This window comes from Poecilia formosa, unplaced genomic scaffold (genome assembly GCF_000485575.1).
Source record: "Poecilia formosa unplaced genomic scaffold, Poecilia_formosa-5.1.2 Scaffold386, whole genome shotgun sequence".
Classification (NCBI taxonomy): domain Eukaryota; kingdom Metazoa; phylum Chordata; class Actinopteri; order Cyprinodontiformes; family Poeciliidae; genus Poecilia; species Poecilia formosa.
In genome coordinates, this window is record NW_006800325.1 from 217,611 (window position 1) to 230,978 (window position 13,368).

Here is a 13,368-nt window from a genome sequence, read left to right on the forward strand (position 1 = left end):
AGAAAAACTCCCAGAGGTGAGGCGCAACATGTGTCATCACTGGGAATTTTTTCTGAGAAAGCAACTCCACCAGTTCGACTGCAGACGCAAAACAAACACAGAGCGCAGCAAAGGAAGGTGTGTAAACAGGATGTGATGAAACCGCCTTTCTGATGCCACGACAGAAACCAACCGTTATCATGACTGCTGTTAGTTTGGACATGTGTTGTTACATGTTTGCTGTTGTAACAAACTTCTCTCACAGGAACCAACACCCTCCAAGTGCGGCTCGGATTACAAACCCAGATTTCAGCCAAATCCGGACAGCAATGCAACCTCACCATGGCAGTTGGCTGTTATATTCTTTAAATGTAGCTTTAAAGAAACATAAACTTACACCTGAGCTGGGTGGTCTCTGCGACTTTATCACAGGATTACTGCCTGCATTGCAAAAACATAAAATCTTACCAAATAAAATAAGACAAAACTGACTTTTCAGCAAGAAATCAATATTTCCTTAATATTGTTGAAAAATTACCAGGCAGGTTATTTCTCTCAGTAAACGGTAAAAATGTCTTGTTAGAAGTGTAATAATCTGCCAATGGAATTAGTAATTTTCAATCCATAATGGGGAATTATTGACTGGAAACAAACGGCTGTATTTTACTGAAAAGTCACTTAGTTTTATTTTATTTCAAGTGTACTAAGATATTTGAGAAACTCAACCAAAATACTTGGTAAAATTTAGTATTTCAATCAATCAATCAATCAATCAATCAATCAATCAATCAATCAATCAATCAATCAATCAAGTTTATTTGTAGCACATTTCAGCATCAAGGCAGTTCAAAGTGATTTACACCATAAAAAAATCATATTATAAAACTAGTAAACAAACAAGTTACATTTTGTCAAGAGTCAAGATCAAAGTCATTGTTACATCAAACATGTTGTTTCATGTTTCATGTTTCAAACGCAGCTCCAACCAGGGCGGTTTGGGATCTAAAGGAACTCAGTGTTTCGGCTGATCTGCAGTTTTTGTTCCAGACTTGAGGTGCATATAAGCTGAATGTTGTTTCTCCATGTTTGGTTCTGGTTCTGGGTGCAGAGCAGAACCAGAACCAGAGGAGATGAGTGGTTCATTTCAGTTCAGTTGTAATCATCGTTCAGGGGACGTTTCATTAAAAGCAGCTCTGCACCAAAATCATTACATTGATTCTAATAATGTTCAGTCAGTGAGTAACCCTTCCTCTGGACCTGTGGCATCTTTCTTCTGACGATTATGTAACATCATAAAAATATTAAATGATGCAACGGCCCACAATTGAATTTGCTGTTCCTGTTTCTTCATCCTCATCTGACGTTACAAGCTAGTGTTTGTGAAAATGTTGCCAAATTTTACACATTTAGCTGCGTCTGTTTCCAGAGTTTTACTCTTTTCCTTCGAGTCTTTTTCCATCTTTTAAACTCCACTGACATTTTAAAATGTCAGGATGCAAAAAAACAAGGACAGCTGCCAGTGGAGGTGTGTGGTGACCTCAAACGCTCTGCTGCTCTGGAGCTCAACCTGTCTTTATGTTCATGTATCATTTACTTCAGCTGCGTTCACTCTGCAGGCCTCCATGCTTTTTTCTGTGGTTGTTCACATTTCCAAACATGTGCGACTTGTATGATCTCCTAATGTGAACAAAGTATCCCACATGTGCGGTAGAGGGCGCTGTAACGTCACATGTAGCGAGCGCGCTCAGTGTTCGTGGACGTAATCACGGATGCTAACGGTGGAGCGTATCTTACGATTTTAAAACCAGCACATTAACAAACCAATCTGGATTACCGTCCGCCATGGTTGTTGGGTTTCTTCCTGTTTTCACGTATCAGGACGCAGAACAGTGACGTTCAGGTCAGACACGCATCCTGGCCGTGTCTGTACGGCCAGGATGCGACCTGGCCGTACAGACACGTCATGTTTAAAAAGATCAGATATGAATCGGATTTAGAACCACATCCAAGAGAATCGGGTCGCATTTGTAAAAATCTGATCTGCTGCTCAGACTGTCATGAAAAGATCCGATTGGAGGCATAACAAGGTGCAGCTGTGAGGGGAGCAGAAGGCAGGCTGAGGGAGAGCTCTCAAAATGAACCTAAAATATACACAAATATTAAGAAAGGCTGGTCAAACGTAGAAACAGAAATTAAAGCTAATTATGAATAAAGAAGAAAGGAGAAAAGCAAACATAACAAGTCATATTGACCCATATTGTTCTTGTGGTATAAAATTCAGATTCTTTCATCATCCAACTTTTTTACTCGTAGTTTATCTTTGATGTTTTTGGCCAATTGTTGTTTTTTTCCTTTTTCTTATTTAACTTCTGTTTTTGGTCATTATTACTCATTTAGTGACGCAGAGACACAGCAGTACGCTGCGTTGAAGTAACTACATGAGTAACAGCAGGAGGTCAAAACTCAACCGAAGAATTTCCGACTTATTGTTTATTATAGTATTTATTACCATGGTATATTCCACTGTACACAGACTTATTAGTCAAAGTTGTTTCTTTATTTAGTGTCTGTAGGCGCAGGAGTTTGAAGATGTGTGAAAAGCTGAAAAAAATCCCTCGTTGTTGCTCACACTCTGCACTTTGCCATATGAGACGGATTTGACATCTCCAGCAGCTGCTTTGCATCACCTCTGTGAATTCTTGCTTCCTTATTTGTCCTGAACTTTCAGGAAGATGTGAAAGTGCGAAACTGCTGCGTAGAAACAAATTTCCCAGTGCCATCAGGATCTGTTACATTTCAGCAGCAATTAAATGTGTGATTCATGCAGGATCAACAGCAGCAGGTGGTTGCACCACGCCTGGGTGATTAAACCTGCCACAGACACATCATCACATTATGTTGGCTTGAGACAAATCAAAAGATTCCCCTTCTTTTGTTTGATTTGATGTTGACCGTCCAGATTTTCCAGGTTTTCTTCCTTAACGTGACCCAGTCAGACGTCAGACTGAACGTTTGTCTGGTTCATTTTATATAAGATTAAAGTCTTAAACAGTTTATGTTCTACGGCAGGCGTGTTTCATTTTGGGCCATATAAAAAATCTGACTGTTCTTAAAGGGCCGGTTTTGCCAGGATGCATTGATAAAACCCATTAAACTGTTAACATATTAATAAATACTTGTCCCTCCAGGATTTCCTTATTGTTTTTGTGGTTTTTGTAATCAAAATCATAGATTTTGTGGCGCTAATTTATTAATATTTGTAAGAAATGTCTATTTGAGTAAAACATATGATGTTAAATGTGACTTTTTATTCATCACCATATGAATCACGGAGTAAAACCTGACATCAGGCTGAGGCAGCAGTTATTTAAACCCGACTTATTAGACTAATTTCAAGAAATATTTTCAATAAAATCAGAAAAAGTGGAGATCTGTTGATTTTGTTTTGCAGTTTTGTTAAAAACTCCAAATTATTGATATAATTTGGAGTCCAGAGGGCCACAGAAAAAGCTGCAGCGGGCCAGATTTGGCCCTCGAACCTTGAGTTTGACTCATGACGGCAGTTATTTTTGAATTTTAAAGTTTTTAACTGAAACTGCATAAAATGATTAGATAATTACTCGGTGTGTTTTATTGCTGGTGACACTCATTTCATCTCAGTAATTCAAGTCAAAAAGTGAATGTTAAATATATTGATTTATCACAATATATGATAAATATATCACATATATTTGTCATATTTATATATATTTATATTTGTCTATTTAGAGGATAGACAAATCCTCTAAATCCTGTTTAGAGGATTTATGTCTGTTGCTTTTTATTATGGGTCTGTCTGACACAATAACACGTTTTACTGGATGATAAATTGTCCCAGACGTTATTGTGATAGATGATAATATTGTTGTTTTGAGACAATTTACAAGTAATATATTGTCCTAATAATAAAAAACACATTCTCAAAGATCAATAAACTTTAAATTCTAATGAACGTTTAAGGCTGGAACTGGATGACATTTTAAATATTCAAAATAAATAAATGAAAACAAAAACAACATATAAAATGGATTTTGAAGTCTGCAAACAAAACTGTCCTTAAAAAATGGCCAGTTGAGACCAAAGCATCAAACTGAAGGCTTTATGGTCATAATAAATTATTCATGCATTTAACTGATTTGTTGCGACAGGCCTCATGGAAACCTCAGATTCAGAAATTCTGAATCTAACAGAAAAATGTCAGCCTGATAATGATGTCATGTCCTGTTGGTGCCTTCAGTGTTTCGTTTGCAGCATCGGTCGCTGCGGCGCTGCTGGTTCTGCAGCTTGTATCTGTGTTGGGTTTATAAAATGAGCGCAGTGATTCAGTTTGACCCCCGCTGACCCTCAGAGCTCCGTGGACTCAGTCCCCCGCCTGCAGGTTTGTCACTAAAAGCATTTCGACTCTCCATGCGTCACCTGAAACACATTTATCATTTGTTTGATCATTTGTCTGACTCACTTACTGCTACGTTTTCCAGGAAACTCCTCTCTCCTCTGATGACAATGTTTATATCCTGAAACTCTGTTTGGATACAACGTCTTTATCAGATATGAAACATGGAGAACTTTTTATGGAACCAACAAAAAGTTACAATAATGTTCACTTGGCAGCTTGAATTCATGGAAAATAAAAAGTATCAAGAAGAAGAAAGGAGGAGTACGGGAAAAAATGAAGGCGAAAAGGAAAAAGGGGAGATTAGAAGAGAAAAAAGAAAATAAAAAGAAAGCAAACAGAAAAAATAAAGAAATTTGAATAACATAGCATGAATATCCAAAATGTAAAAAGTGAATATAGACAAAACATACAATTAAATTAAATGTATTATTTATTTCAAACACACAACCAGAACCACAGAAACAACCACAAAGGTTTAAGCTTTAGGTTATTTTACCAAACCTTCATTTATGGCAAAAACAATCCAGATTTCTCTGCTGTGCTTTATGGATGTTTTTAAATCAGTGAATATCTCCACTGTGAACCGTTTTATAATTTTATTTTCTCAATAACCAGTGTGCTGATCTTAATAATTATTTTTCATCTGTTGCACCTATAAATACTGAATGGATATTTATATGAAAAACAGTTTTTAGATCATCTTTATCAGCATGTTTAGCAGTTTAACACATTCTTACAAAACCAGACAAAAACAGTGAGTAAGAGCACAGAGAAGTAAAAGCGGATCCATTTACAGCCGTCCTGTTGTCACAGAGCTGAAACCCAGAGGTGGAGATCAGCTCCGAAGCCGCACAGCTCAAATATTTCACCAGTGACAGGAAATACTGATGCAACAGTCATAAAGTCATAAAACTGAACTGTCTTCGGCCCAAACTGAGATTCTTCTCCTTTGTAAAAGTTTAATAATTTACTCGTGTTAATGTTTGATAATGATGCAGTAGCTTGTATTTTATGGCTACGTAGCATTTAACTGACTATGATTGGCAGGTGTAGTTGCTGTTTTTCCTGCCAGTATTTATGACCCTCACATTAGTTGTTGTTCATTTTTATGAACTCACTTCACGAAAAGGAAAATACATGATTTTGTTTGCAGTTTTCTTCTCTCACATACACATTCTGGAATATAAAAATGCAAATTACTAGCTCAGTTATTGTGTTGTTGTTTATTTAAATGTTTATTTTGTTGTCTACATGAGAGCCAAACCCATCAGGGTGACGGTTCGTGCAGCTCTGCAGTGGGAATCCTGCTGGATCGGAGCCAGCGGATGTTCAACCTGTGAAGTGACGCAGTTCCTGTCAGATGAGGAAATACAGAGGCAGCCGATGTTAAGCAACTACAATGAGCTGGGTCAGGAAAACTGCTGGAAATTTTGTTTTTCAAGTGAACAGAACCACAAAGTCACACAAAGCCACCCAAAGACGTAGGTTAGAAAATGAAACAGGAGAAAATTTGGAATTGCACTTGATGAACTTTTCCTGAGGCAAAAAGTTCGATAGAGGAAAGTTTTCACTTTATTTTCTTTCTTCTTCAGAAGTCATCTGACAACATGGTGTTCAGTCACATTATGAACAAACGTGAAGGGCATATATCATAACTTTTACAAGTTTTTTTACAGTCCCAAGTCTGGAGTTGAGAAACTTTTCAAATAAGAAGAGAGGAAATAAAGGCAGTAAACAGACCTGAGCTCTGCCAAAAACCCATGAAGCTTCACATGAAACACCAACCTGGACCAGCAGAACCAATCTGAAAACTTAGAGCAAAGAAGACAAGACGATTTCAGCAGAAATGTTTAATGTTTGGAGACGCAGCAAACCGACACTCTGCCCAGGAATTTAATAATAATAATAATAATAATAATAATAATACATTTAGTTGTTCATTTCCCTCGCTGGTCCAGATTTTTTGTGCAGGTGTGAAAACAGTCAAACCAGCTCTGATGCGGACCGAGACCCACATTTTGATTTGGTCTCGTTTCAAAATGAATTCTGGTGTTGTTCGCCTGGGATGTGAATGCAGACCAGAATCGATCCCATCCAAGTCTTTTTGGACTTCACGAGCTGCCGTTTCTGGGCCGCGTGGTAAAACTAAGCTCTTCGTTGTCGCTGACGCTGCTGCTGCACGTACTGATTGTTCATTTACCACAATGAACAACGAAAAAACTAAGGTTTTCCAGAAACTTACAAACTGGGATCAGGTTTTCAGTTTGGACAGAAGGGAAAGAACAATGTTACTCTGATGAAATGAGAGAAAATGACTTTAACAGAACTAAATAAATACCAAACTCAGTGACGTTCATTGGTATGTTGACAGATACCCGAGTGTCAGGGTAGAAAACAGGAAGTGACTTGGTGAGATAAAACATCTTTTATGGTTCTCAGTGGAGCAATAATAAACAGTCTGCAACCAAATGACTGCAGCAAAATCTCTGTTGGTGAATCTTCTAAAGAACTCCTCCTCGAAACTGCGGAAGCTCGGTCCGTCAGACTGACAGGAAGGTTCAGAGTACATAAAAACTCAGGAGTGGCTCAGAGATGAATTCCTGGAGTCACTCAACAGCTCCTGGAAACGGAGAAAAAGACAAAAAAAAACTGGCGTGATGAGCTTTCAGGAAAATTTCCCCCAAACGCTTGAAGCTGCAGCTGAATCCTCCAGTAAAAACATGCTGGCCAGACAGAGTTGCTTCATAATCAGCACTTTTATTACATGAATACATGTAATTAAGATCTTAGTCATTTGCAGGTCCATTTCCTGAATATTTTTTGATATGGTGGTTAAATAATTAAGGTCTCAAATGGACATTTTATCTACAAAGGGGGGAAAAAGATCTAAACCTACTTGTTACACGTCAGTTATCCAAGTCTAATCCAAGTCCCTAAGTCTGTCATCCAAGTTCAGGTCAAGTCTCAAACGATTTCATTAAATTAATCATTTTTTCATGAACTCCAGGAGCTCTAGGTCAACTCCAGCTGTTGGTTAGGAATCCAAGGCTGTGCCATAAACATTTAGTAATTATGTTTCAATCTTATAATGTTTAGGAGAGTTATCTTTTTCATCATTTAACATTTAAAAAAAATACTAAAAGGTGATTTATATTATTTTGAAAATAAATCAAATGTAATATTTACCTGACTAGAAATATAAGCAGGACTTTATGAAAAAAATCAGGATTTATCGCTGATATTTTTCATAAAGTTGAATCAAAGAAAGTGTTTTTTTCTCTGTATTGACTTTGTTCATTCCTGTCTTCATGTTTACAACTTCATTTTGTATCACAACACTTTCTTTGGAGGGTTTTCTTCTCACTCTGAGCTGGATTTCTGTAAGAGTATTGGGAAACATTTTACCTTCGTTCTCACGTTTTAGTAAGTAAACAAATGCTAAACTTCTGAATGAACAGGACAGTTAGTGCTTTTATTTTGATATGTTCAGCTGGAAGTCTCTTTAAAATCTGTGTAATATACATATTCATGTCTCTGGTAATACGTTTAGCATCCCGTTACACACTCCACTAATTGAATTTATGTTTGAAAAGTCAAATAGCACAAATATATGGTTAATGGTAACGCTAGCAAAGCGCATCATGGTTCCAGAAGAGCGTTGGCGTCACACAGCAGCGTTTACCAAACTAATAATGGATGCTGCCAGCTATGGATTTAAGGTTATTTTAAGGTTATTCAGCCATTGGAGTGAGATACAAGATCATAATTCCAAGATGATTCTGGAGTTGTTATCATTATGTAGTATAAATAAAATGTATATGTATTTTTAAATTATGTGTGCATTTTTACACACATTATAGAATAAACTGTGGTGTGGTCCATCTATCTATCTACCTATCTATATAACATACAGAAATTTAAATTTTTATGTATCGGGTTGTACATTTATGTGAAACTTCTTTTGGAGCTGCTGCTAAAATTTGTTCTAAAAATGGGAAATTATTTATTGTTTTAGATTCACTTCTGATACTTATTGGTTAAACTTTGACAAGATTAAGCAGCAGCAGTTTGTGCTCCTGCTGCTTTGCCAGCCAGCTATAAAACAGCGGAAGCCCATGAAGTCAAAGAGCGAGGTATTATTTACTCTAAGCTATAAAACAGAAACCAGCCCTGAAGCTTCGCATGCCGTGCCGTGGCGTGGCGTGACGAGCCCTACGTGTCAGAGCAGGTCTTAATGTTGCTCTTAAGTATTTTGCACTCAATTTTGCAATCAGCTTTAGTAAGTACAAGGTTGCATCACCAGTGAGCCGTCCCACTTCCCTATAAAAGGCCAGCGGGTCAGCTCAGGCAGGCAGAACATCAGCACCACTGATAACAAAGCAAACCCAGCAGCACAGCTTCTCTTCACTCGCCTTCTTCAGGTAAACTGGCCTTTACTTGTTGGAACTTCAGCTGCAAATATTCCTAGAAAACTAAGTTAGGGTACTGATGTAGCTTCTGCTGGTTTCTACAAGCTTGAATTTAACCAACATTTCATTTTTGGTCTTTTTTCTCCCCACAGAACTTTGGTTTTTAAACCACAATCCAGATGGAGTCCAAGAAGAACTGCAGCATCAGCCAGATGTGGGCCAATAAGATGCCCAAAGGAGTAGATTTGGAGATTTCCCATCAGCCCCCATCCATGAGGTGCGTCGCCAACCTGATCATCGCCATGGAGAGGCTGAAGTCCGGCATGGCAGAATCGATCCTGAGCCCCGGCTTCAGCGACGAAAGCCTGCTCAGCATCATGCTGGAGAGCGTGGTGGAAGGTAAGCTCAGATTCTACTTTAAGTCCCTCTAAAGTTCAACAAAGCTGCAGTTTTCAAATGATTACAGCGTTTACGCTTTGTTAGATACTACGGACGCACCGACCCAGTACCGATACCTGGGCTTTAGTATCGGCTGATACCGATCCGATGCAGAAAAGCAGTGATGAACTATGATTTTTCTACTCAAACAGTCCAGAGATTGTTTAAATTATTTGACTGAAAAGAGAAAAGATAGTGTAAACAAATGGAACATTCATTTTAGGCCAAATGTTTTAAATAAACATTTTCTTACTGATTTGATACAATATGATGTCACATTTTAAACAAAATAAACAAAAATAGGTTTGTGCATAAAATTCTGTAACTTAAATTACCAATGCTATGTTAGCTTAGCTACCTACCTTTTTCTTAAATAAAAAAAATTCTAAATATTCAAAATTAAGCAGACTACAATTGACTTTTGAGCATTTTGAATTGATTCAGAATTTCCAGGACAAGAAATTGCAATTCTCTATAAAATTGATTTTGTTTTTTAATTTATCGATTGAAAAAACTGCACCAGTGCAGCACATTTAAATACAATTAGCAGCTCCACCATCTTGGCCAAACATGTAAATACGACTTTAATTTGTTTGGCCAGAACAGCCAACGTGAAATAAATAATAAAGAAACTGAAACTGACTGAAACAATAAGGTGACTACGTTGGTCAAACATGAAAAAAATAAAAACGGCAGCAAACCTTCTTTCAAATGATTCAGAAAGTGCAATAAGGAATTGGTCCATCTTTAATAAATAAAACAGCAAACTGACCAGGTGTGCACTTCTTCATTTAGAGAGATTCATCTCTGAGAGGACTTCAGCTCAACCGGGTCAGTTCACCAGGAGGGAAGAGCATCACTGCTCTGTGACGGACGGGCAGAAAAGAAGCCTGGTTCTGGTCAAGAACAACATGGAGCTTCTGGCAGTGATGCTGCAGGGAGGCAGAGGCAGCCTCAAAGGTAAAACCGCATTTCAATTCTGCAAACTTCCCTCTTCCTGTCAGATCACATATTTAGACTTTGCACAACCTCAGTTTTTAATTTTAAGCTTAAACTGAAGGAAAAAGGAGTTAAGATGCAGCTAAATTGGTAGTTTGTGTTACTTAGACATGTAATTTCAAGGAAGCTTTTAGAAAATATGGAGAGCACTGCAAAACCCAAAATCTTACCAAGTATTTTTGATGTAGTTTCAAGTGTAGTTATCCCAGCACACTGGAGATCAGTCAAAAATAAAATAAAAGTAACTTCTCAGCATCATATAGGAGCTTGTTTTAAATGAATAATTCCTTAATATTGATGAAAAGTATCAGTTTCATTGGCAGATTGGTTTTGATGAGTATTTCTTCAAATATTGGAATATTGGAAATATTGGAAATCTTTTTACAGATTGATACTTCATCAAATTAATCTGCTACTTTTTAAAAACAATATTATGGAATTACTCACTTAAAACAATCTTCTAATTCTTGATTGAACATTACTTGTAAGTTGGTTTTGTTTTATTCCAAGTGTACTAAAATACTTGCACTAGAAGCTAGACCAGAAAATACATTTTTAATATTTTGTATTTTTGCAGTGAGGATTACTTTTCTTCATTTATGAACATATTTATTGATTTTTTCCTCAGTTTACCTGAACATGGCGACTTACATTCACCTGACTCCCGACACCGGGCTGGGCCAGCCTGTGGTTCTGGGCATCAGAGACACTGACTTCTACCTGTCCTGCCACAAGGACGGCGACAAACCAACGCTGCATCTGGAGGTAAACTAATCCCACTAATCCCACCGACAGCGATCTGCAGACATTAAATCATCTGAAAGGTCCAGTGAAAAACTTTCTGACTGATCTTCTTTGTTGTTTTTTTCCAGGTAGTGGAGGACAAAATGAGCCTCTCTGAGATCAGCGCAGAGAGCGACCTGAGGCGCTTCCTGTTCTACAAACGGGACACGGGGCTGAACGTCAGCACTCTGATGTCCGCTAACTTCCCCAACTGGTACATCAGCACCGCCACCGACAACAGCCGGCCCGTGGCCATGTGCCAGGAGTCCGCCTCCCGCTACAGAACCTTCAGCATCCAGCGGCAGAGCTGAACCCGGCCTGAAGGGGGCGCTCATCATCGCTGACAGCACAGCCACAGTCTGCTGGATGGACGTGTGCGTGTTCAACGGAGTATTTTACTGTATGTACCAAGTACAGAAAGTATACTGCCTAATGTATTGACTTTGTCAAATTTCTACACAAGGTGGCGCCATTGTGCCGTTCAAAAAGCATTATTGTGTAAATATGGTTGGCTTAATATTTGTGAGTTGATTTTTAATATTTATTTATGTATTTATGCAAAATTGCTAATTTTATATTCATGATCTGGAAATCGGCTTGCTAATCACTGTTTAGAAAACATGCAAATGTATTAAATAAAGATCCAAAATATACATTTTTTATGTGTGTTATTTACAGTTGAACATGTAGGAACTCCACAGAGTGAACACACCTGGTCATTTAAAACATACTTATAATGCGTTTATTCTCCTTAACTTAAATGAGAAACAATATATAGATATATTTTAATCAACCTCTACCAGCTTTAAACTTTTGAACCTGCCATAAATTTTAGTGGAGCTGATTTTCCGTAAAGAAAGGTCAGATGATCCAGTAGGATTTACCTGACATTTGTTTTTCAGTTGCAGAAAGCCTACAGAGTATCAATAGTAGAGCTGAATCAATTAATCATATTAATTGTGATGAATTGATTACTCAAATAATCAATAATTATCAAATGGAGTATACAGACTCAACAAAATGGCAATTTACTGAACAAACATAATCGGAGCAGTAATTAAAGCCAAAACTGTACAAAAATTAATCATATTTGCATTTAAGAAGAAAAATCTTCTTTGGCTGTCATGTCATAATGTTCATAATGTTCTGCCCAGAAATTCTCAAGTGTCAGGTTTAGCTTCACCTGGTTAAATTATAGAAGAAGAAGAAGAAGAGGAAGAGGAAGAAGAAGAAGAAGAAGAAGAAGAAGAAGAAGAAGAAGAAGAAGAAGAGTAAAAATCTCCCATTAAGAACCATTTGCATCCAATTAATAATCCGTTAATCCAAGAAAAATAATCAACAGATAAACTCTACACCGTATCGATGTCATGCTCCAGCGCCACCTGCTGGTGGCCTCACCAGCATGCGGGTGAAGTGTTTGCCCACGGACACAATAGAGACAGGCAAAGTGAGGATTCGAACCGGCAACCCACCGATAACGGGACGATGCCGCATCATCCTAAAATGTTAGAAGTATTTTTTTAACTACAGATTCATCCTTTGTCACGGCTAATCAAGCGGTCGCTAAAGAAATGCTATGTTGTTGTATTTTAGGTAATAAAATGTTTATGTTCTTCTTTAAAAAAGAATTGAAATATTTTTCAAGAATTTTTTAAATTTTAATATAAATGAATTAAAAGGATATTAATATATGCAACAGACGGTGATCAGTTATTGTGCATGTCAAGAAGCTGCCGCTAGATGGCAGCAGATTTCAGTTATGTAGTTTACCTTGGCTGGTCTGATAAAGCACATTCCCAAACTTTCCAGGCGGTGACAAACAAGATGAGAAATTTCAAAAGGTTGCAAAACTGCGAACACAAACAGGCCTGATTTTAGAAACGGAGACATTCTACATTTTTTTGACAGTAGGAGAATATTAAATCTGCACTAATATTTGACCCACAATTAGTTGTCTACTAACATCTACTTTTTGCAAGTTTTAAATTTCAAACTTAAATGTGGGAGCTTGTGAAAGATAAACTTATAGTAGTTAGTTAATTTTGTCATATCTCCAAGAGTTGAATAAATGCCTTTTGTTATAGTTCTTGTAATTTGAAATTAGATACTATAACTTGAAAATATGATATAAAGATAAATATTTAATAACATAGTAATATAGTAATATAAATAGCAGCATTACAATTAAAGCAACAAGAATGATGTAATTGTTATCTTAAAAAAACAATGTTTAAACACCTTGTCTCTTGCTGTTAAATCAACTTTAACTTTTCTGTAGCTTTGAAATACCTCTGTTAGATTAAAAACATTTTGGTTTCCCTCATC

At 37.2% G+C, this 13,368-nt stretch overlaps 1 protein-coding gene across 1 annotated transcript; it reads left to right on the top strand.

The window, feature by feature from the left end:
• Nucleotides 1-8,312: 8,312 nt before the first annotated feature.
• On the top strand, nucleotides 8,313-11,696 carry LOC103154418 (interleukin-1 beta-like). Its single transcript, XM_007575693.2, has 5 exons — nucleotides 8,313-8,835; nucleotides 8,976-9,222; nucleotides 10,057-10,221; nucleotides 10,889-11,025; nucleotides 11,133-11,696. The coding sequence occupies exons 2-5, from the start codon at nucleotides 9,003-9,005 to the stop codon at nucleotides 11,352-11,354; spliced, it is 744 nt and encodes a 247-aa protein (XP_007575755.1). The 5' UTR covers nucleotides 8,313-8,835; nucleotides 8,976-9,002; the 3' UTR covers nucleotides 11,355-11,696.
• Nucleotides 11,697-13,368: the final 1,672 nt, after the last annotated feature.

Coding starts and splice junctions, on each gene's coding strand:
- LOC103154418 (XM_007575693.2), top strand. CDS start 9,003: ATGGAGTCCAAGAAGAACTGCAGCATCAGCCAGATGTGGGCCAATAAG. Junction 9,223..10,056: donor GCTGGAGAGCGTGGTGGAAG/GTAAGCTCAGAT, acceptor TTCTTCATTTAG/AGAGATTCATCTCTGAGAGG. Junction 11,026..11,132: donor AACCAACGCTGCATCTGGAG/GTAAACTAATCC, acceptor GTTTTTTTCCAG/GTAGTGGAGGACAAAATGAG.